This window comes from Macaca mulatta, chromosome 13 (genome assembly GCF_049350105.2).
Source record: "Macaca mulatta isolate MMU2019108-1 chromosome 13, T2T-MMU8v2.0, whole genome shotgun sequence".
In the NCBI taxonomy this organism is placed as follows: domain Eukaryota; kingdom Metazoa; phylum Chordata; class Mammalia; order Primates; family Cercopithecidae; genus Macaca; species Macaca mulatta.
Genome location: NC_133418.1, coordinates 20133259 through 20158742, shown reverse-complemented (window position 1 = coordinate 20158742; position 25484 = coordinate 20133259). Strand labels below are relative to the sequence as shown.

Sequence of the window (25484 nt, the reverse complement as noted above, 5' to 3'; positions counted from 1 at the left end):
TGGAACCGTATGTAATTGCCTTAGAAAGATGACACCTTCCTACCCTGTCTTTATAAACATGAGAAGACTTTACAGCCTCTCTTTGCATGCTGTAGAATCTAACCCCGTCTCTACTAAAAACACACAAAAAAAACTAGCCGGGCGCGGTGGCGGGCGCCTGTAGTCCCAGCTACTCGGGAGGCTGAGGCAGGAGAATGGCGTAAACCCGGGAGGCGGAGCTTGCAGTGAGCCAAGATTGCGCCACTGCACTCCAGCCTGGCGGACAGAGCAAGACTCCGTCTCAAAAAAAAAAAAAAAAAAAAATCTTTAAGGAGGCCTCTTAAAGCTAGTATTTACGCTCCTTCTCTCTTATGGTGCCAAGTTACATTCACGTAACTTTTAGTTTAATACAATGGAAGGTTACTAAGTTCTTTATTTTACTTTCTTGAAGCTAACACATTTTTAAAACACCTGCTTATATTTTGTAGGATCATGGGTTTTGAAATCCGACAGGCTTGGCCATATGTTCATTGGAGTTACTAACCTCCCTGAGACTTAACATATCTACAAAGTTAGGTTAATACTGCCCATCTTAAGGATGGTTGTGAGGGATGAATGATGTCACCTTTGTTAAGCGCCTACCAGTGACTTTGAATAATTGTTCATTCCATTTCTTCTATTTTCCTTTTCTGATTTTTCATACCACTTTTATATTAATGTACCTAAACTAAGTCTATAAAAAAACTAATGTAAATGAGGTGATCTTAATTCCTGTATGTTAAATTGTCTTTACATCTAATTTTATTTCTTGTGCTCACCTAGAATATTCAGAAAGCCACCATTAAGAAACTAAATATGTCAATTTAAAAATATTAAACATAGTAATTAATACTTTTTACATTAGACTTTTCCCCTGTATTAATCCTCAACTTCAGACAGACCAGTCTGCTCCCTGCCCCTGAACCTAGCTATTATGTTTTGTTCAGAATCTTTTCCTTTTCTAAGCCATTTCTTGCCAATTTGCTCATCCATCTAAATCTTGTTCTTCTTGATCTGGCTTAGCTTGTATCTTCCTGCTCCCAGTGATCTCTCACTCCTCTCAATTTCTAGGACATTTACTATATTGACATTAATTTGGGACTTTGTATACTACTTTATATTAGTATCATATCTATACACACACACTGTACACACAGAATAGGAATACACTATTGTATAGTTACATACACAATATGTATACTGTGGGTGTGTGTATGTGTAATTTCCTCAACATTATCTTTGTCTTTTAGGGGAAAATTGTTTTTTCGGCCAGGTGTGGTGGCTGACACCTATAATCCCAAGACAGGTGGATCACCTGAGGTCAGGAGTTTGAGACAAGCCTGGCCAACATGGTGAAACCCCGTCTCTACTAAAAATACAAAAATTAGCTGGGTGTGGTGGCGAGCAACTGTAATCCCAGCTACTCGGGAGGCTGAGGAAGGAGAATCACTGAAACCCAGGAGGTGGAGGCTGCAGTGAGCTGAGATCATGTCACTGCACTTCAGCTTGGGCGACAGAGCAAGACTGTCTCAAAAAAATAAAAATAAAAATAAATAAGATTTTTTTTTGTTTGTGTGTATTCCCAATAGCATAATGCCTTGCATGTAAATACTTTTCTTTATGGGGCTCAAAGATGACTCTTGTAGAACAGTTAGCACATATTCACTGGCAGGTTTTAAAATCTGAGGCATAGCTGACCATTTGATTTTAATAGGTTTATTTAATAAATTATTCTCTTCTCTCTTACATAAAATGTCTTTTATCTAGTCAGTTATCACACTGGTATGAGATGTGTTTGATACTCTTTTTCAGGGACAGTTGCCATTTGCTGTTGTGGGAAGTATGGATGAGGTGAAAGTTGGAAACAAGATGGTCAAAGCTCGCCAGTACCCTTGGGGTGTTGTACAAGGTACATGAGACAAAGGATGACTAGAAATATGTATCTAGTAATCTCAAAGCTGCCTTTCATGCCGCCTTTGGGGTGATGCTTAGTTTGGATGTGATTGGTTGTCAGAGGAGTTGGCTGTGTACTATTTTAGCCAAAGTCTGGAGGCCATGTAGGGCCTCCCCCTTCTCATTATGCCACACACACATTACCTCCCCGCGGTACCCTGTCAGTAGGTGGGAAACAACAGTGGGGCACTCTGATCCAAATGTGAATGTAGAAACTAGTGTTCAGACATAAAACATCACTAATTACCACTTAACTATGAGGACGGTCAACCATCTTATAAATTTATTTATTTTTACTGATCAAAGTATTGCCAGCTATTTCCAGAATAAACCAGTCAGCCAACTTAAAAAGTTAAATCCACTTGACATTTAGATTATTTATCTGACATTATAATGAGTAAGTAAGTAGTACTGTATGGTTCATTAATTAGCACTATAAGTGCTAATTAATGGTGAATAGATTACCCTTACTAGTATAGATTTCCAAATGCTGATTTTTTTTCTTAATTGATAAATTTTATAATTAGTGAAAAATATTGAGAAAATGTAACATTTTTAATTTTATAAAAAATATAAAAGTAATAATTATACCAAAGAGTGTTGGTCACAATAACACATATTTATTTGTAGTCCTCTAGTCACCGTAAACATAGAAGAAGGATCATGTGTGTTCACTAATTTTGAATAGTGTCTAACACAGGATCATAAATGTGTTGTATAAAATGAATTTGATAATTATAGCGTGGATGGATAGTATTCTTAAGTTTGTAGAATTTACTACTTTGAAGTTTTAGTGAACTAATATTATATACTCTTTTTAAACATTATGTGAAATGTCTTCAGGATAGTTTGTAAACTGCTAACAAAATATTCGTGTGAAATAACTAGAACAGTTGGTTAACAATAAGTTGTGTCTTTTTTGCTATTTCCTGGTGGTCCATTGGCTACTAAATTTAAAGTAAATCTCCTGGTCTGTTAATTCACCTTGCCTATGATACAGTGTTTACACTGCAAGAGTTTCTTCCTTAGTTACCTGTATAAAATAATCGTAGCAATTAAACAAACTGATCATTTTGCTATTTGTTATTTCACATTCAGCAAACACTTAATTGTGTGCCAGGAATTAAAATCCAGTGTTGCTCTTTTCTTTTTTTTTTTTTTTTGGCTAGTGGAAAATGAAAACCACTGTGACTTTGTAAAGCTGCGGGAAATGCTCATTTGTACAAACATGGAGGACCTGCGAGAGCAGACCCATACCAGGCACTATGAGCTTTACAGGCGCTGCAAACTGGAGGAAATGGGCTTTACAGATGTGGGCCCAGAAAACAAGCCGGTCAGGTAGGGTTGGGTTCTTGGGAAGCCAACCAAAGAGGAAGTTAGAGAGGATTGCATATTTTTATATATCCAGGGTGATGGGGCATGTGTTGTTTAGAATCTCCCAAAACCACGATATAGAATCATTTGGTAATGACTAATTATTGTGCTTCTTGAATCACTTGACTCCTTCTTGCTTTTGAAGAGTCTTGCTTTTTAAGTCCTTGTCTGACTCAGAAAGAGTTAAACATGATGAAGAATGTATGACAGAGGCCCCCTGTTTCAGTTCATGCTGACATGAGTAACTGAAGGAAAATACCCTCATTATTTGATTTATTTTTGTATTTATCTGAGACAGATGATATATTTAACTGTTTTCATAAAGGTAAGTTGGAACACAAATCATTTTCTTCTTTTTATTTGTTTATTTTTTGTAGAGACAGGGTCTTACTATGCTGCCCAGGCTGGTCTCAAACTCCTGGCCTCAAGTGATCCTCCTACCTCAGCCTCCCAAAGCTTTGGGATTACAAATGTGAGCCTCCATACCAGTCCTCAGGAATCATTTAAAATAAAGTAAAACACTTTCTGTTGGTTTTTCTTCTGTAAAAGTTTTGGAATGAGTGAAGCTTAGCGAAACATATTATAGAGGAAGAATGAGAGTGCTTGTAGGGAGTCGGAGATTAGATTGTTTCTTGCCATATTACAGCGTAGTTATAAGAATTTTAGAATCTGAATACCTCCTTTCTCAGTAATATAAAGCATTAAAAGTTGTAGAAACTTCCTTGGTAATTTCATATGGTGCTGTATCCCAGACTTTATGAAACTCAAATCCTTAGTGTACGGAATCAAATCGATTTGATGTAGCATTCCAGAACAGTGTTTGCATGGAGGAAAGCATGAGATCCTTGGGACAAATGCTATTGTAAACTCTCTTATGAGACTGAGGATTCCTTTTCCATTGCATTGTTTGCATTTGTTATTTCCCTGGTTCTTAGCACCTGCACCAGAGTAAACACAAAAGAAAGAGGGAGGAGTGCATCAAATCAGTGCTGCTGTTGCATATAAGCTTTTGGAAGACTTAATCTTAGATGAAGTTAAAATTTTAAATTTCTTCAGTCTATGGAGTTAATTAATGTTTTCGCTTCTGGTAGCACAGTGAATTAAGAATTGTGTATACTTACGGCCAGGCGTGGTGATTTATGCCTGTAATCCTAGCACTTTGGGAGGCCAAGGCGGGCAGACCACTTGAGGTCAGGAGTTCGAGACCAGCCTGGCCAACATGGTGAAACCCTGTCTCTACTAAAATTACACAAATTAGCTGGGTGTGGTGGCGCACTACTGTAAAACCAGCTACTCAGGAGGCTGAGGTGGGAGAATCTCTTGAACCTGGGAGGCAGAGTTTACAGTGAACTGAGATCATGCCACTGCACTCCAACCTGGGCGACAGAGCAAGACTCCATCTCAAAGAAAAAAAAAAAGCATTGTATGTACTTAACCCACCCTCACCAAATTCAGGCATAGGATGCTTCTGGTTGTGGGCCATTCTGGTAAACTGACAATTTTCTCATGATACTGTCTTCACTAAAGATTAATCATCTTGAGTTAGCTTCCCTAGTGTTTCTCAGAGGAGGCTCTCTTCTCATTTCTTCCAAGTGTCAGGGTCACTTCAGAGGCCTCTGTGCACTGAGGTGAAAGGGGTCCTGAGTAAGAGCACGCAGGGACAGCTTTGAAGTCCTCTGTGAGGAGATGGGCCTGGGTGTCTGGTGGAGTTATCATCAGTCACCTGTGGATGATTAAGAAATTCAGGATCAGAATTTCCAAGGATGAAGCCTAGAAATCTGCAGTCAGAATTCTTAGTCATTCAGCAAATAATTAGTTTGTCTGCTGTCTGCTCAGCCAAATGCTAGTCATTGGGTATATGTGCACTGTGGGATCAAACAAGAGACCCTGTCTGTGTAGAGTCTGTATTGTGGGGTGGGAGGAGGACCCCTATGTGAAGAAGAGAGTTGGGGGGAGGCAGGCAGAAGTGGGGAGACCAAGTTAGGAGGTTGCCATGAGAAGATGGAGGCATGAAAGAGAGTGGTAGTGACAGAGGGGTGAGAAGTATGCTTAGGACATGTAATTTTTTTAAATTTAATTTTATTATTATTATTTTTTTTGAGATGGAGTCTCGCTGTGTTGCCTAGGCTGGAGTTCAGTGGTGTGATCTCGGCTCACTGCAACCTCTGCCTCCCAGGTTCAAGCAATTCCCATGCCTCAGCCTCCTGAGTAGCTGGGACTACAGGCATGCACCACCACCCCCGGCTAATTTTTGTGTTTTTAGAAGAGACAGGGTTTCACCATGTTGGCCAGGCTGGTCTTGAATTCGTGGCCTCAGGTGATCTGCCTGCCTTGGGTTCCTGAACTGATGGGATTACAGACGTGAACCACCACACCTGGCTGAGGATATGTAATTTGAAGTTAAAGTCTGTAGGACCCACTGATAAATTATTTTTGGATATGGGATTTGAAGGAAAGAGAGGAGGACCCACTGATAAATTATTTTTGGATGGAAAGAGAGGAGGACCCACTGATAAATTATTTTTGGATATGGGATTTGAAGGAAAGAGAGGAATCAAGGATAACTCAGTCACCATTTTGACCTAGAAAGTGGGGTGACTGGTAGTGATCTTTATTGACCTGAGCAGGATGGAAATCGGAGAGTTTAGGGGTGTAATTGGTAATTCAGAGGTTTTAGAAATGTTACATTTAAGCTGCTTGTTAAATATTCAGTTGAAGAGTTTGAGTAGGTTATTACAAACATGAATCTGGAGCTAGGGAGAAGTTAGGGCTGCCATAGTAATTTGGGAGTCAACAGTGAATAATACTGGGTAAAATCTTAAGTGTTTTTTAAAAGGTTGTGCTAAATGCTAGAGATTACTATTACTTCTCATGGAGTTTACGTTCTCATAGGGGAGTTCAAAAATTAAACACCTAATTGCACAGTACATTGTAGCTGTGATATAAGCACTAAAGGAGAGGTAGACAGTGTAAAATGGGTGGTGTGGGTGGGGGGGGTCCCAAATTTAAGCTGGAAAATTCGGGAAGACTTTCTTGAGGCAGTGACTATTTTGAGCTGTAATAGCTTGGGGAAAACAGAGCAAGACATAGACGAAGGGCTGAAGATGGAGAGAGAATGGCATCTGTAAGACTCTGGAAGAAGATCAGTGCACCGCAGTACAATAGGACAGATGAGGCAGGCCTGGGCTCGCATGAGATGAGAGAAGAGAACAGGCAGGCAGCAGCTGTGGAGGCCCTGGGGAGGATTTTGATCTTTGTGCTAAGGGGAAGGCAACGTTATTTTAGGAATAGTATTTGCATTTTAAAAATTATTCTTTGCTCTAATGTGAAGGAGGTATTGAAGGGGTGTGCAGAGATGCTTAGGAGAGGCCAGTTAGGAGAGCATTTCTTTGACCAAAGTGAGATCAATGACAATAAAGAGCTGGACATATTTGAGAGATGACTAGAAGGTAAAATTGGAAGAACTTAGTGGTTGTTTGGATACAATAAACTGAGAAAGCAGGAGGCTAGAAGGAGACTCCTAGTCTCCTGAATTTGTGGTTTCATGGTTAGGTGGATGGTTACTGCAATCATCTAGATAGGTATGGCTGAAGGAGGACTAGCTTTTTTGTGTGTGTGAGGCAGCAGTGGTAGGCACAATGGAGGTCACAGTTTTGGACCTGTTGACTTTGAGTTTCCTCTGAAACAGCAAAGTGACAATTACAAGTAAACACTTTGGGGTATCTTTCTGGAGGTCAGAGAAGGGCTGGGCCAAAGAAATACGCTTAAGAGTCATGGGCATTTCAATGATTAATTCTGAGTGTGACCAGGGATAAGACTGCCTGTAGAGAGAAGTACATCTAGAAAGAAAGTTGACTCGGAAACAGCCTTGAGTCACTTTAGTATTTGTCAGCTGGAGGAGCAAATAGGAGAGCATGAGAAGGGAGGAGGAGGAAAACCAGCAGTGTCACGTCTTGAAACTTGACAGAGGGGATCAAGAAAGAGAGAGTGTGCTGCTGTGTCAAAGTTGAGGGCCAAGTTTATGCTGCACAAGTACAGAGGTACTTCCTTGACAATTCTTGGAGAATAATGAAGACCACTTTGCGTTCAGTTTAAAAGGCAGTGGTTGGGGCCGGGCGCAGTGGCTCACGCCTGTAATCTCAGCACTTTGGGAGGCTGAGGCAGGCAGATCACAAGGTCGGGAGATCGAGACCATCCTGGCTAACACGGTGAAACCCCATCTCTACTAAAAATACAAAATATTAGCCGGCATGGTGGCGGGCACATGTAGTCCCAGCTACTCGGGAGGCTGAGGCAGGAGAATGGCGTGAACCCAGAAGGTGGAACTTGCAGTGAGCCGAGATCATGCCACTGCACTCCAGCCTGGGTAACAGCAAGATTCCGTCTCAAAAAAACAAAAAAAGAAAACCGGCAGTGGTTGGAAGGCTCCATAGGTCTGGACTTGCAGATTTGAAGGGAATGCCTACAACACGAAGAAACCATTTTCGTTCTAGCTCTGGGAGTGGAATGAATGAACTGAAACCATGGCCAGCCTTTTTTGTTCACTGCTCACAATTCGTATCCAGGGAAAGAAAGTCCAGTCGGCCCAATGTAGTTCATGTTCCCATCTCTTGTTTAGGAGTGAGTATGAACCTGATTAATTGTCCCACAAGACTGTATCCCATGGGGGACAGGTAACCCCCGAAAAGGTAATGAGGATAATGGTACCAAGAGGAAAGGGCTCAATGATAGGCAGTCAGGAATCATAGATTGCCCATCACATCCATTTACTGAGCATTTCTTCAGATTGGGAAGCATCTGCTCACTGATCACACAAAGAAGGGGAAATTAGAAAGGGAGGTTCTTCTGCTTAGGTCAGGCTATGGACTGGGTGGGAGCAGCGGCTGGAAGAAACTCAGTAAGTTTAGGTCAGGCTACAGAGCTAGTGGGAGCAGTGGCTCAGTATTTTCTTCTGAGAGAGTAGGCCTTTCTATGGTATTTCTGGATCACTTGGGTAAAGTTGAGGCAAAATGTCTCTTCTGGTGCTTTGTCGTATGTGATTAAATGATTTGATAAGGCTTTTATAGCTCATTATAGTCTGATGTATTAGGAAACTTTTATTTTTTATAGTTTCAAGAAGTTATATCTGGCCAGGCGCGGTAGCTTATGCCTGTAATCTCAGTACTTTGGGAGGCCGAGGCAGGTGGATCACCTGAGGTCAGGAGTTCAAGACCAGCCTGGCCAACATGGTGAAACCCTGTCTGTACTAAAAATACAAAAATTAGCTGGGTGTGGTGGCGGACACCTGTAATCCCAGCTATGTGGGATGCTGAGGCAGGAGAATTGCTTGAACCTGGGAGGTGGAGGCTGCAGTGAGCTGAGATCACACCACTGCACTCTAGCCTGGGCAGCAGAGTGAGACTGTATCTCAAAAAAAAAAAAATAAAAGAGAATTTATATCTGTTTTCTGGGGAGTCTTTTCCCATTTAATTTGGTAGTTGTTGTAATTTGGTTGGCATGTAAAATCTGTCCCCCAGTATTACATCTATCTAGCAATAAAGACAAGTGATGCGAACCTGTTGGGTGAACCTTTATGTCACTGTACTTCCTGGCCCTCTTTGTTGCCAGAACTTCCGTTTGTTTTTCCACTTACGTTTTATTGAGTGGGTATGCTGAGTCATAGTGGGTATCCTAATCTGCCAGCACCAATTGTAGGCTTGTCACGAGCCCCACGTAAATAGCATTATAGTCTTATAGTTTAATTTACTGATCTTAACATTTTATATTAATTATTTCAACCATTGGAAACATGCCTTTATAAAACTCTTTAAATCCCCAAGTTTAATAAAGATTAACCTAACTAATCTCTTTCCCACAGTTAATCACCTTTAACTTTTTAGCACAAAATCACTGTCATTGAAGTACTGTGGGACCTATAGCTTTGAAAGGAAGATTTATGCGTAGTAGTTTAGAGTTGCTTAAGTGTTTGATGTAATTTTAGTAAAACTTAATGTCTTTGGAACTCTCAAGAACTAAATAGTTCTTCAAGTAGTCCATAGTAGACTTGGAAAAAGTTCACTAGGCTTATTGGAACTGTACTTGAAACACAAACATGTCCCAATTGAAAGAAAGGACTTTTCTTGATGACATGAGCATCTGAGATTTTTTCTTTCTTTCTCTTTGGTTTTCAACTTCAAATCAGTGAGATTTGCAACAATAGTAGTATGTTGGCATTAAATATTCATGACAGGCCAGACGCAGTGGTTTACACCTATAATCCCAACACTTTGGGAGGCCAGACAGGTGCATCACTTAATCTTTGGAGTTTGAGACCAGCCTAGGTAACATGACAAAACTCCATCTCTACAAAGAATACAGAAATTAACCAGCTGTGGTGGCATGCTTATACAGCCCCAGCTACTTGCGTGATAGAGGCAGGATGATTGCCTGAGCCCAGGAGGTAGAGGCTACAGTAAGCTATAATTGCACCGCTGCTCTCCAGCCTGGATGACAGAGTGAGAGCCCATCTCAAAAAAAAAAAAAGAAAAGAAAAAAATTATGACAGCAAGCTACTTTTATGCTAGAAAAGGGAATAGTATAGCAAGAAAAATGTTTTTATTTTTATTTAATAAATCTATCAGAAACAATGATTGCATTAGTTTTAGAATACTAACTTTATAGACCATTCTCTTCTAGATCTTTCGTTACCACCTTTTGAAAAATAGTACAAGTTTCTTTACTTGAAATTGGCCTTGTAAATTTACATTGTCAGAAGTTGGAAAGCAGCACAATAAGATGCAAAATATGCAGAAGCCGCCCGTCCCTTTCTTCCGCTGAGACATCACGTTGGGACAGTCCGATTTGTGGTAGTTGGGAATAGGAACTTTGGAACAAGTCTAATCTGCTTCAGATCCCAGCCTTTTACTTTTCAGTTGTGTTTCTTTGGGTGGATTACTCTCTGTGCTTTAGTTTTCTTATTTAGAATGTGAGGGCTTGTTCTTCAGGGTTGCTGTGGGAATTAAATAGTCAACATAAAGGAGTCCAGAAGAGTATCCTGCCAGTAGCAGATACTCAGCACATGTTAGATCTCTTCTCTTCACCGGGTAGGTGTATTTTCCTTGTGAACAACTCAAGTGCTTGTATAGATTAATGAAGCCATTGTTTTAAAAAATCTTATGTTTGTTATGAATTCAAGATATTTTTACATCAAGCTTGTCTATAAAGACTATCAGTCATGTTGGACTAGTGAAATGTAGTGAAGTTTCTAAAGATGATGAAAGTAGCTGATAAATATAGGGGCTTCTTTAAAAAAAAGATCAAAACAAACAAGCAAAAAGCCTGGTACTAAGTAAAATGCCTCCTTGGGGTATGAGACATATGATGTCTAGGGTATTTTGCACATTGGTAATCTCTTCTTTTAAAGAGCATGTTTCTGCAAGTGTTTAGGATCTGTTTCTTCTTGGAACCCCTCCTGTGCATGCCTCACACTCACCTCTCAGCCATGGTAGCTGTTGTGTAGTATTTCTTACTCTGTGTTTCTTTGAACTTACAGAATTCTATACTTAAAAGCTTGATGTCTCCAGTTATAAAATTTAAGATTAATAAGATTTCTTAATTCATCATATTTTGAAATTGATTTATTTTTATAAGCAATAGAAATTTCTCACTAATGCAGCTGGAAAGTGAATTTGTGTTCTCTGTCAAACCTTTGGGATATTCTGATAGCAAGCCCAAATGGAAGGGCTCAGCATTTCTGACATATAGGAAGGTTTATTATACTTCCAAAATGCTACACATAGGAAAGGGCAGCTACCGGTAGAGTTCCAGGATAGTCCTTTCTTTGCTGGTTATGCTGGTTCAGTCTGCCTCCCCTCTCCCAGAAATTTGTCATGGAATGAACATTGATAAAGAAACTGAAATGTCTAGAGAGTTCTGCTGGATAGTCAGTCAGAGATGAATAAGGATTCATTTTCTGTTCTCAAGGTTTGTGACCTATGAGAAGGGAGAGGTAGGCAGGATATAAATGCCATGGCAGTGCTTGGAAGGAACAGTTAATTCTAACTGGGGAGTGTGGCAGTCACTACAGGACTGAACGAAGGAGGACAAATGCAGAAATGAAAACTTAAACTGTTTTAAAGGAAGGGGCCAGGGGAAGAAGAGAGCACCCTGCTTCTAGTGGGCAAAGGCAGCCACCCCAATCTTCTTCAGCCCTTCATATTTATTGGGTAGAAAGAACAGGGAGGAAGAGGTAATGATTTGTCAGCTGCCTAATTGATCACAGGTTCATATTATTGCTAACAGGCTTCAGATGTGCCCTGTAGATGGTCACAAGAAACACTTGTGCCTGGGTTGTGACTGCCCTCAGCATTTCTTGTGGACGGCAGACGCAGTTTGTCAGTTTGCTAACATTCTGCATTTGTGAGAACAGTTTGCTCTTTACTTATAAAGCCTCCAGTGGTATACTGAGTTGATCATGACCCTCATTCTTTCAGCCTTCAACAGGGGAGAATGGGGAAGACTTTACAGAGGAAGTTGTATGTGAATTTGCCCTTGAGGGGCAGAGGATTAGCAGGGCAGCATGGGGGTAGAAAGTGGACAGTGGCCACAAATTGAAGCCTGAAATGCCAGGTACATTCTAGGAACAGTGAACTGGTGTGGCTGTTCATTGGTGTGACTGAAACCTGAGGGTGTCAGAATTGTTTGGTGAGAAATCAATCTGGAAAGGTAAAATTAGGCCAGATACAAAGTTTCTTGAGTGCAATTTAAAGGAGGTGGGACCTTATTCTATAGATAACATAACTTTAATGTGGTGAGAAAAGATAATGAGATCTGTGCTTTTGGTGGAAAATCTAGAGAGTGACAAGAACAAAGTGAAAGAGGAACTAGAAGCTCAGAGATGAATTAGGAGATTGTTGCAGTAGTGAAGGCAGAAAATCACAAAGATCAGGTTCAGCTGTAATCAGATAATCTGTAGAAATGGAAAGAAGGTTATATTAAGAGGCTTAGCTTCAGAAGCTGAACTAATGGACCTTGGTGATAAGATAGGGAGATAGGGTAAGGGAAGAGTGAAAGTTGACTCAGGATTTCCAAGTTTCTACACATAGTGATTCCAGTTCTACTCATAGTGAGATTGAAAGAGGGATGTGTTTAGGCTGAAACGAGGGTATTTCTTGTAAAGGAGTTGCTTAAGCAGAGACTTCAGGACTCTAGGACTCCATATCAGCACTAACACAGGTGACTTCATATTTCATGCTATAGGAAATTTCATGTTTTGGGTTACCATGTGTAAAAAGATATTGGTACCTGTTACATATATGAGGCCGAACATGGGATGTATGGCAGGTTCTTGAATAACAATGTTTTGTTCAATGTCATTTTGTTATAACATTGATAAGAAAAAAAATTGATTCCTGGTGATGGCCACTGTCTGTGTAGAGTTGGCACATTCTCCCTGTATCTACAGGTTTTCTCTGGATTCTTCATCCCAAAGCTGTCAGCGTTAAGTTCATGGCATGTCTAAATTGTCCCAGTCTGAGTTGGGTGTGGGTGGTGTGAGTGTGCCCTGCAATGGAATGGCGTGCTGTCCAGGGCTGCTTTCCATTTAGCTTCCAGGATAGGCTCCAGCCATCCATGACCCTGAACTGGAGTAAGCAGGTTGGAGAATGAATGAATGAATACGTATTATTGTAACATAAAAATTTATTAAGTATACAGTACACAAATGTAGGACAGTAAGCAATGTGGTGTGAAAGAACTCAGTGAGCCTGTTTGTTTTTGAATTACATTGTGGTAGGAGATGATCTTTACAGTTTTCCCTTTGCAAACCCTTTTTCCCTGATTTCGCCTCCACTACGATGACTGCCATCACTCACTGATGCACCAAAAATTGGGTAATTAATTGTCCTACTTGTTTTTAATTTTTCTTAAATGTGTATATAGCTAACATTTATTTCTATGTTTAATATTAGGAAGGTTTTGAGTTTTTACTTACAAGTTTGATAGTGTTTTTGTGACCAGAAATATGCCATAGGAACTTAATTCTTATTTCTATCAATTACCCTACAGTAAAAATTGGTTTAATTATATGTTGCTTCACTTAAAGTTATAGTTTTCAAGAACCTGTTAATGTCATTAGGTGAGCACTTGTATTTTTTAAAGTTTATTATATCACTTTTTTTTTTTTTGGGGGGGAGACAGAGTCTCGCTCTGTCGCCCAGGCTGGAATGCAGTGGCAGGATCTTGGCTCACTGCAGCCTCCACCTCCTGGGCTCAAGCAATTCTCCTGCCTCAGCCTCCCATGTAGCTGGGACTACAGGTGCACACCACCATGCCTGACTAATTTTTTGTATTTTTAATAGAGACAGGGTTTCACGATATTGGCCAGGCTGGTCTTGAACTCCTTACCTCAGGTGATCCTCCCACCTCAGCCTCCCAAAGTGCTAGGATTACAGGCATGAGTCACCAGGCACGGCCAATTATATAACTTTTTTTATTTTTGAGACAGAGTCTTGCTCTGTCACCCAGGCTGGAGTGCAATGGCGTGATCTCGGCTCACTGCAGTCTCTGCCTCCTGGGTTCAAGCAATTCTTTCATCTCAGCCTCCCAAGTAGCTGGGATTACAGGCACCTGCCATCATGCCCAGCAAATTTTTGTATTTTTGTAGAGACAGGGTTTCACCGTGTTGGCCAGGCTGGTCTTGAACTCCTGACATTAGGTGATCCACCTGCCTTGGCCTCCCAGAGTATTAGGATTACAGGCGTGAGCCACCATACCCGGCCTATATCACTTTTTAACAGGAGAGTAACACAAATAACTTTTTAGTCTTCAAGAGACCTATGAAGCCAAAAGACATGAGTTCCATGGTGAACGTCAGAGGAAGGAAGAAGAAATGAAGCAGATGTTTGTGCAACGAGTAAAGGAGAAAGAAGCCATATTGAAAGAAGCTGAGAGAGAGGCAAGTATGCTGGTTTGATGTGGTTTGCATTTATTTTTTAGATGTCCTATTAATTTGGAGAATTTATTCCAAGAATTTGCTTGAGATGCTTTTGTAGGCTACTTGTTCTTTAAAGAGTAGTTTTTCCAACACATAGTATTTGAATATTGACTTAAAATCATAGCCTGAAATTAAATGAAAACTTTGGCCTTCTTTTTTTTTTTTTTAAAGTAGTGCATTTATGGAGTGACTAATCGTTGAAATTCTTATAATGAACTGGAAGCTGCAGCAGCTACCCTCTTGGGTGCAAACATTTTTCTTTCATGAGATCCACCATGCCTTGAATCCACAGTATACAATTTTTAGGTGCCTCATTTAACCAGTCTCAGTGGTGGTTTGTCTTTGTTAGTGCCAAGGCTAAAGGAAGAAACACCACTGGATGTTTTCTTGTGCCTGGCAGGGTAAGCCACATTTGCCACAGGCCAACTCCTGAAGGTGGTGGGCCTCACAGCCACAGTGGCAACACAGTGTATGCGTCTTACTGTGATGCTTTCCAAACGATGACCTTCCCTTTGTCATCTCACTCCTTTAACTGAGACCAAAGAGAATTTTGGCCTTTCGAGCAAATATTTTTCCATTTGAAATGGTTTACCAAGGGCTCGTAATGGACTAGGTTACTGAGAAGTGCCTTAACCATGAGCCATAAACATTTTTACTATGGCTTAATAAAGCCTTTTTTGAGTGTTGCTGGGGTGGTTGTTTGCCCTGAAATGGGGATTTGTAAAGGCTGTGAAGTAGCTTTACTTCCCATTTGAACCCAGTCTCTCAGTCTGTCAGGGTGTAGTTAGGTGGTCTAGATCAGTGGTCCCCAACCTTTTTGGCACCAGGGACCAGTTTCCTAAAGACAATTTTTCCACGGACCAGGGGCGATGGTTTCAGGACGAAACTGTTCCACCTCACATCCTCAGGCATTAGATTCTCATACGGAGCGCACAACCTACATCCCTCACATGCGCAGTTTGCAATAGGGTTTGCTTTCCTGTGGGAATCAAATGCCACCACAGATCTAACAGGAGGCAGAGTTCAGGCAATACTGCTTGTTTGCCCGCCACTCACCCCATACTGTGCAGTGGTTCCTAACAGGCCATGGACCAGTACTGGTCCGTGGCCTGGGGACTGGGGACCCCTGGTCTAGATGACCTTGGGGTAGTCCTGGCACCAAAAAAAATCACCAGTGAACTTCCATAGTTTTGTTTGCTTCTAGTTCTCAAGCAGCAGTTTAGGTTTTGAGTAAAGCTATTTTCTTGAAAATACATGATTTCTTGAAGAGTTAATCTGTAATCCAGTTGTGCTAGTTTATTATTTCAAATACACTTATAGTACTTGCTGCGTAAGTGAACTGTGCAGGAAATGGTTTTGTAAAAGTAATAGTTTACTAATTTATTTATAATTCAAATTTTGATGTTGTATTTGGAAAAAGTTCAAACACCAGAAAAGTGAAAGTATAGGATACCTATGTCCTTCCCCTTACCTAGGAAAATAGGAATACCATAATCTCACCCAATCTTCAGTCCTTATTCAGATTTCCCCAGTTGTCCCAAGATTGGCTTTCAAAATCGTTCCTTTTTATTTGGTGATTTTTCTGTTTTTGTTTTTGAACCAGGATGCAATCACAGATTACATATTGTACATGGGTATTATGTTTGTTTAGTTTCTTTTATTCAAGAGTTTCTTATATAGCATGACTCTTAGTTTTACCAATTCACTAATAAAAAGATACCACTCAGAACATTATTTAATTCTATAATAAAGGACTGTTACTTAAATATGTCCTTGCCAATATTGTTGTGAAACAAATATCCCTTATCTTTTGTATAAATCTAGATTTTTATATGTAGGTTAGTAAAATGATGTATGCTTAGATAATAGTGTGTGAACATTAGATGAGTAGAGTGGGGAGATGCACAGAACAAATGATGTCTCCAAATATCGTTGACCTTCTGTCTTCCCTATTCCTTTATTGACAACATTCTAGAAGAACTCATGAGACATGTGTGTGTGACACATCGATTTCTTATATACCCTCTCCACTTTAAGAAAAAGTACCATTTATATTTATCCCTCAGGTTACATGACCATCATTAAGTTATTATTACTACCCAATTTGATATGTCAGTCTATATCTTGGGATAATTTTTTCATTTAACATTTATGCCCCTCATATTTCCAAAAAGTATGCTCAGTAATTTGCAATTTAAAAATGCAGCTACATTACAACCATGAACATGAAGAGAACAGGAGACTTATAATACAGGGTGTGAAGAAGGGGTTTGCACAGAGGGCAGCCGAGAACCCTGGTCGAGGGAATTTTTAAGTGAACACAAAGACTGGGCTCTAAGGCTCTAACTTCTAGGCAGGCGGGGCAGAAGGGACCACACAGAATTTAGATGGAAGTCATCTGCTAGCTCAGCAGAGTGAAATATTTTCCCTAGTATTTATTTCTAATTTCTAAAAATGGGGCCGGGCGTGGTGGCTCATGCCTGTAATCCTAGCACTTTGGGAGGCCAAGGCGGGTGGATCACTTGAGATCAGGAGTTCAAGACCAGCTGGCCAATATGGTGAAACCCCATCTCTACTAAAAATACAAAAATTAGCCGGGCATGGCGGCGCATGCCTATAGTCCCAGCTACTCGGGAGGCTGAGGCAGGAGAATCGCCTGAACACAAGAGGCAGAGGTTGCGGTGAGCCGAGATTATGCCACTGCTCTCCAGCCTGGGCAACAGAGTGAGACTCTGTCTCAAAAAAAAAAAAGTTACTTTTTTTTTTTGCAGTGGCGCAACCTCGGCCCACCGCAACCTCTGCCTCTTGTGTTCAGGCGATCCTCCTGCCTCAGCCTCCCGAGTAGCTGGGATTATAGGCATGCGCCGTCATGCCCGGCTAATTTTGTATTTTTAGTAGAGACGGGGTTTCTCCATGTTGGTCAGGCTGGTCTCGAACTCCTGACCTCACATGATCCGCCCACCTTGGCCTCCCAAAGAAAAAAGGTACTTTTAAAAGGATCTTTGAGTGACAGAATGTGTAGTATCCTTAAAAGTAGTGTTTACAAAAGGTATAGCATTGTACAGTAGTCCCCCTTTATCCTCAGTTTGGCTTTCTCAGGTTTCAGTTACCCGTGGTCAACCACGGTCTGAAAATATTACTATAAGATATTTTGAGAGAGAGAGAGAAAGAAACCACATTCGCATAACTTTTATTACATATATTGTTATAATTGTTCTATTGTATTATTAATTGTTATTGTTAGTCTCTTACACTGTGCCTTAACTTTACCATAGGTGTCTATATATAGGAAAAAACATAGGGTATGGTACTACCTGTGGTTTCAGGCATCCTCCTGGAGTCTTGGAACGTATCCCCCATGGAAAAGGGGAGACTGTCGTACCATATTGATGACTTAATCTTAAGAGAATTGGTGACTGTTGGTAGCACAAAAGATCCCTTGTTTTTAATTTTTTGAGAATTTGAAAATGTGTTTGAATTAACTGCCTGTCATAGTGAATAATGGAACCATGCATGCATGCTTCATGTATATGAAATAGTTGTTGATAGCCAGAGCTGGAAATGCCACACAGTGTGAATAATAGTCACATTCACACCTCCCCACCATCTTGTTTAATGTTTCCCTCTTTATAGTTTTCCTAGAAATTTTTAGTCAACCTCATGAATGATGTATGAAGGGCTCTGTGACCTTTCAAGATATTTAGTATGCATATGAGGTACGCAACCTCCATCTGAGTAACCAGAGAGCTATCTCTAGTCACGTGATAGAAACCTGCCCTTGCTGCTTCCTTTCCAGACTTTGCCCCACTACTGCTCCTCTCCCACATCACCGGTGCACACGTGTGCAGAAAACTGTCACTCTCTGTTTGTGCCACCGATTTGAATGACATCTGGGTAGCGTGCCCTTTAAACACACACACGTACCTAGCATGTAACTTTTTTAAAAGCAGGAACCATTTAAATAAACAAATACTAAGGAACTGATGCTTCTCTGAAAAGACATCCTCTGGAATAAAAGCATCTTAGGTTAGAAGGGCCTTATTCGATTATCTGTTTTAACCTTGTTTCCCTTGGAATACTTCTCCTGTCAGGTGCTCGCTGGCTCACAGGACAACCTGTTCTGTATTTGGAACATAACACTTTTATTAGACCAGAGTTTAGCTCTCTGGTTTCTTCCCTCAGTCTCTGATTTTCAGTGAAATATTTCCTCAAATGTTATATGTCATCTTTTTTTTTTTTTGAGATGGAGCCTCACTCTGTTGGAGTATAATGGCGCCAGGCTGGAGTATAATGGCGCCATCTTGGCTCACTGCAACCTCAGCCTCCCGGGTTCAAGCATTTCTCCTATCTCAGCCTTCCGAGTAGCTGGGAGTACAGGCGCACACCACCACACCTGGTTAATTTTTTGTATTAGTAGAAACGGGGTTTCACCGTGTTGCCCAGCCTGGTCTTGACCTCTTGAGCTCAGGCAATCCACCCGCCTTGGCCTCCCAAAGGTCTCCCCCTTTCTAGACAACTAGGTGTCTTAGAAAAAGATGACATAGCCAGGTGCGGTGGCTCATGCCTGTAAACCTCCATGAGCCACCACGCCCAGCTATGTCATCTTTTTCTAGACACCAAGTCCTGCTTTGTTTGCATGAATGCTAGGTTTCTACCCAGAACTAAAACGTTAATGTTAGATTTACCTAACCAGATCAGAGGACCAAAAATACGGTTATCTTTTAAAATGTAGATTCTAGACACTGTCTTTGTGTTGTTAGAGGGCACAGCACACAGCTGATTCGTATGGAGCTGGCTTAAAACCCTAGATTTTTTTTTTTTGAGGTAAGCCACAATTAAACCAGGACCACCTACATTCTTCCTTGGACCTTGTCTCTTTGAACTTGCATGCAGAACTTGACATAACTTCCATCTGTATTTCTTCTCATTACTAGTTCTTCTACATCATTTAGAATTCTTTTATGAGCAGCGTTGTGTGCTGTGCTGGGGGTATAAAAATAAAAAAGACATAGCTCCTAAGTAATCCTCAGGGAGACGCTGCTCCACAGTTAGCCCAGCACGTGTGTGCTAAGGGTTTCTCTTTTGCACCTATAACAGAGCACAGGGCACAGAAAGAACTACCCGGGGTGGCAGTTGGAGCAAGATAAGTTTCCTATTTTTTGTTATTAACAATGGGTAATATTTATTGAGTGCTTACTCAGTGCCAGCCATCATGGTAAAAACATTAGATAGAATTTTTCTTTTGGTATATCCCAGTTGTTTTAAAGCTTCCTTTTTATTTGTAAGTTTCCAGAGTTTTATACCCTTCATAGCTTTGAGAAATATAGGGCATTCCTTAAATTGTGGAAAAATATAAAGTAAAAGACAGACCTGCCCCTAAGTTGACATCCAAGGTGACATTGCTCCCTTTATATGGTTTATCAAGTGATTTTCAGCCCCAAGGAGATGCAAAACTACTGAATTTTATTCTTTAAATAATTTTTTCTTCTGCTTTTTTCACTTAAGAGAAATCTCTTGTGGTAATGTTATAAACTTTTGTGAAACTCATTTAACAGTTGTATAGGGGAAGAATAACCCCTATAGGTTCTTAATTGGAATGACCCCTTATTCTCAGATTAACAAAAGAAAAACAAGTTTATTAGCATGTGTATTTCACATATACATGGGTGATACAGTCAATGAGTAGTTCTCAAAGAAGTGACTGCATTCTACCTTCTATAGCATTTTCAACAAAGAACAGTTAATTTTTACAAAAATGACAAGACAAAGGAAAAGGACTTGGAGTCTCTAGGGGCAGCAATTTGGAGGAAGGCACATAGCTGGCAGATGAAGGCTAGCCAGTAAAGCTAGTTAATGTAGAGCTGTCTGGTACCAGTCTCTAGGCCCAAAAGGGTCTGAAGTTGTCTTTGCTGGTTAACCTTTGTTCTCCCTGGTTGGGGAAGGGAGCTGGATACCTTTTGTCTTTGTACATCTATATCCTGCCTTTAGGCACCTAAAGGGAGGTCAGAGAGCTTTCCTGTATCTGCTGCTTCTTAGTTGCCCTCAGCTCAACTGTCCTGCACATTCTGCTCTCCTGCGGCTGCATCAGATGTGTTTAGCATTTATTCTTTGACTTTATCTTTATTGGATAGTGTAAATTCTAACACGATAAATATTTTTATATGTAAAACTTTCTCTGAGTTTAGGATTTTTTAAAGCCTAGATCTCAAGACATTGAAAGACTGGAAAAATAGAATACAGTTTTGACATTCTTGACATAGTTGACAGTTGACACTTGCTTTCCAGTGATGTTTACCAGTACAGTTTTCAATAACTGTTTACTGCACATATTTTACTTAGAAAATAGTGTTGTTGTTTTTTTCCTTTCTGGTGATTTCTTTCTATACTTTGCATCTCTTATTTTTATTGAGCATGGACTTAAGAGACTTTAAGAAGTTTTGTGGGGAAAATATACACTGAGAAAATAAAAACTCTAGGAAAAGGTCACAGTGTTTTAAAAACAGTTTTGTTCATAAAGCTGTGATTTTTATTATATTTAGTTTAAGCATTTTTTGCATGGGAACTCATTTAAAATTAAAGTTACCAAGGGAATTCCATATGTAAACTTTTCCTTGAACTGTGAACTTCTGAGACTTCAGGAAGATTTTGACTGTGTAGGTTATTCTGTGTTGTGCTATGGGGTCCGCCTTTGTGTTGCTGAGCTGGAGAGCGTGCCTCTGCTGCCGTGCTGTGTCAGTAGTGGGGATTGCACTTTTGTTTCCAGCTACAGGCCAAATTTGAGCACCTTAAGAGACTTCACCAAGAAGAGAGAATGAAACTTGAAGAAAAGAGAAGACTTTTGGAAGAAGAAATAATTGCTTTCTCTAAAAAGAAAGCTACCTCCGAGATATTTCACGGCCAGTCCTTTCTGGCAACAGGCAGCAACCTGAGGAAGGACAAGGACCGTAAGAAGTAAGAGACCCAGCCACCCTCCTTGGCAGCCCTGCCCGCACTTGTCACATTGCCCTGTCGGATCTTCCTTGCGCTTCTTACTTCTGCTTCCTTATGCTTTGTCTGCCTCCTCCAACTAAATGTCAGCTCTTGGAGAGGAGAGACCTTGTCCCTCTTGTCCACTGCGGTTTCCCCAGCATCCAGAACAGCACCTGGCACATGTTATGTGTTCAGTATTTGCCAAAATGAATGAATGAACAAAATAAAAATACATCACAGTGTAGAAAGGATCAGTTAGCTGGGGGAAAAATGGCTGCTCTTATTTCATAGCCCAGTCGTGACCCTAGTACACAGCTAATGGCTACTGACCTACCATGAGTTATTTTGAATTTCATGTCTAAATGAAGCTGTACCCTTTGTTGGGGAATTATAGACATAGATAGTATTTCATTAAACTAATTCTTAGGTTCATTTTTTTAGAACAAATTCTACTGATACTGATTTTGTGAGAATTTTTATTTTAATAAGGGAACCAAGCTGTGGATTCGAACTCCTGTGCGTTGATGTCAGAACTTGTGAAAACAGTGGTGGACGTAAAGATGCAGAGAAAGGTAGAGAGGGCCACAGTGCAAGGGGGCGGCCATGAGTAGCATGTGGATGATAATCACAAGGCGTGTAGGTTTGGGGTATGTGTTAAAATCAGTTACCCAAGTTTTAGAAAATAAGTTTATTTTTCCTTTTTGATAATTTCCTTCTGTACTTTGTGTCCCTTGTTTTATTTCTCCCACTAAAGATGTCCCTGTTGGTTTAACTATTTGGCTGCTGAGGAAATTCATCACGCCTTGTTCTGTTCAGAATGCTCATTTGGTGGACTCTGCCTCAGTTTACTCTAGCTGCCTCTGTGCTAGCAGCATTGCATGCTCCCATGTTCCCCACAGAGCAACACATCTGGTATAATGCTCTCACTGCATCTATGTCAGACCCATTTTCAGAATATTGCAACTCAACTTTAAAATAGTAAAACATAACCTTGGCCCATTGGTGGCTTTCAATTTTTTAAACATGGAGAAGTAAACCACAGGACTTTGGCAGGTTTTATTGGCTTATATATTTTACAGGGTTTTTTTTGGGAAAAGAAGAAGGAATTCGCATGTATGATCTTTTAATGTAAGCTCTGCAAGGGCATGGATCATTATCTTGTTCATTGATATAGCCATCCCCAGAGCCTAGAGCAGTTGTCTGGTACATAGTAGGCATGCAATTACTTTTTAAAGAATAAGTAGTATAAAAGCTGTATTTTATTCAAGCATTGAATTTCAAAAGATAAACTATAAATTTATCACTGCTTTTCAACCTGCTTTGAATTTTAAAGCTTATAGCTCTTTTATTAATACCTTTTTTCCTTTCATCTTAACCCAGTGTTACTAAAATTAGATTTCCCATTTTTTCGCCTATATGAAAGATAATTTACATTTACCTTGTAAAAATTATTTCCCTGCTCCACTTGAGAACCCTGCTGTTGTTTGCAAAATCAGGGCCAAACCCGTATTTTTTGAGAGCTCTCTAGAAGAATTTATCTTCAAGAAAATATGGTTTGGTGTTTTTGGTTTTTTCTTTGCTTTTTCAAAGTCCCATAGCCAGATATCCTATAATATACTAGGTGCATATTTACTAATTTTTACTTCTTGAATGTTTTCTTTCAAAGTGTACCAATCAAAAGGTTCTTTTTCTTTCCAGCTCCAATTTTTTGTAAAACAGAAGTTCCAGAGCACAGAAGGTCATCATCACAAGCAAACTTTATTAAAAAAAAACTAGAAGTGTGCTTTGATTTTGCTGTTTTTATTTGTTTTATCACTTCTATATTTGGTGAACGGCCACAGTTACTGATATTTATGGAAAAGTACTTTCAAGTACAAGGTCAATACATAAGCCAGAGTGAATGATTCTACAAGTTGAGCATCTCTAATTCAAAAATCTGAAATCCAGAAGCTTCAAAATCTGAATCTTTCTGAGCACTGACTTGACCCCACAAGTGGAAAATTCCCCACCTGACACCTTTGCTTTCTGATGGTTCAGTTTAAACGGATTTTGTTTCTTGCACAAAATTATTAAAAATGTTATATAAATTACTTTCAGGCTATATGTATAAGGTGGATGTGAAACCTGAATTATGTAATTAGTCAGGTCCCATTGTATATATGCAGATATTCCAGAATCTGAAATCCAAAACACTTCTGGTCCCTAGCATTTTGGATAAGGGATACTCAGCTTGTACCTACATATTCATATATATTCACTGTTGTTAGAAATTTTTAAGTTGCTGTTTTGTGATGAATCCAAATCTTTTGTCTTGCTACCAAGCTATTGTCACTGCAGTGCATTATACCAAAGAGCAAAGTGTCAGTGCCATTGAAAATACAGAACCCATTAATATCGTGACTATATGATTGCATTTATATTCCAAGGTGAACCTTTTTTATACTAAAAATTTGGGGGAATATGTTTTGGGATGTATTATAGAGCTGAAACTCTAACCTCTTAATAGTTTTATAGAATTTAAAAATTTTTGATACAGTTACCCAATTGGTGATACGATCTTAAGCTTTTATGTCAAATTATTTAATATGACTTCATGCTTTATTATGCCTTATTATGGCTGATGTATTACTGTGGTGGAACAAAATATCTTTAAAAGTTAAAACATCCAAATATATAAACTCTTTTTTCCTAATGATAAAGTACCTTTGAGTATGAGTGTATCACAGCTTTTATTAGGAAAACTTTTCATTACATGCTTGTTTAAACTCTGTCTTCCAGGGGAAAAATAATAAGGTTGAATCATTTTATTAAAAATACATTTTGAGAAAATAACTAGGAACATCTGAATATTAAAGATATGAAAATGCACATAATTCATATTTCAGGTGGTATTTGCACTCAGTGCCTTACTAGTATTCTCAGAACATTTTAATGATTTCTAACATTTCTTAACAGTCATAGATATATAAATTTTCATTTTTTGTACTTGAGTATTCTAAATAAAACTGACATTTACTCTTGACAAATAAAACATATATTTACTAAAATGTGTTTAATTTTCCTTTTTGAAAACTGTCATTTTCAAAACATTCATTTAATTACTCATTTGAATTATTTTGGAGATGAGGTATTTTATGAGTATTTTCAGACAATAAAACTTATTAGTCTGTGTCAGATTCTGAGCAATCATAAAGTCATCCAAGTTGTAAATAAAACCTTGCATAACACAATTTATCTGGACACTTTAAATTTTATTTTTGCGTTTGAAATTCACAGATATCTCTCAGTCTTAAAAAATTCAGTAAATTATATGTGTCACAGAACAAGCTCAGAAGTTTCTTCGCAAGATCAGTGACACCTGGGTTCTGGTAGGCAGGGAGTCCTGGAGGGTAGGTGACCTGAAGTACAGAGCCAGGCCAGCGCGCCACAGTACTTAGTGCCAGCTGAGCAGACTGTTCACAGAGGGACTCAATGACTCTGCGGGAGTGTTTGTTACATACGTGGCTATATCTGACCACACTGTTTATAAAGCAGCTCTCCTTAACTCTGAAGAAGGTACGTCGAAATGTGAGATGGGTTGTTGGAATGGTAAACAGTTATTCAAGTTTCTAGTTGAAAAGAACGTAATAAACCTGCCTAAGACTCTCTGGACTTAACAGCAGGGCGGTGGTTTTGTACTGCTGATGACTGCTGTGAGAAAGCCTCACTCCTGCTTCAACCACAATGTGAATTTTAAATTTATTTCATATATTTGGGTCTCATGTAAGATTTTATTTTAAAAGAGTTCAACAACAAAGAAAAAAATTTTTAACAATGACTTCTTATTACAAAGCTAATTTATTATCAGGCACATGATTAGAAAATGAATTATCCACTGATGCTTAAATTAATCTCCTGGGAATAAAATAAAGCTACTCATGTTTTGTTAAAAATTTTTCCCATTAAGCTTATGAAACAGCCATTAATCCTGGTACATACTCCCTCCAACTTTTAAAGCTGTTTCACATAGACTAGGATTTGAACTTCAAAGCAACACAAGGAAAAAGCATTACAGGGGTTATTATCACTATATTGTGGATAACCTCAGTGTAGGCCCTATGTTCCTATTGGGCCAGGAAATGGGGACACACACATGATTCAGGCCATCTATGCATCATGGAGCAGCTGGAGCAGGCTGGACAACCAAGTGGGTTTGGAG

General features: G+C 39.6%; 1 protein-coding gene across 5 annotated transcripts in view; it reads left to right on the top strand.

The window, feature by feature from the left end:
• SEPTIN10 (septin 10) overlaps positions 1–24333 on the top strand; it is a 70265-nt gene extending 45932 nt beyond the window's left edge. For all 5 annotated transcript variants that reach the window (XM_015113114.3, XM_015113113.3, XM_077960248.1 and 2 more), the window contains 5 exons: positions 1831–1927; positions 3141–3309; positions 14146–14278; positions 21081–21268; positions 22985–24333. In XM_015113114.3, coding sequence (XP_014968600.1) covers positions 1831–1927; positions 3141–3309; positions 14146–14278; positions 21081–21268; positions 22985–23000 — 603 coding nt within the window. In that variant the 3' untranslated portion in view covers positions 23001–24333. The remainder of the gene's footprint in view (positions 1–1830; positions 1928–3140; positions 3310–14145; positions 14279–21080; positions 21269–22984) is intronic.
• Positions 24334–25484: the final 1151 nt, after the last annotated feature.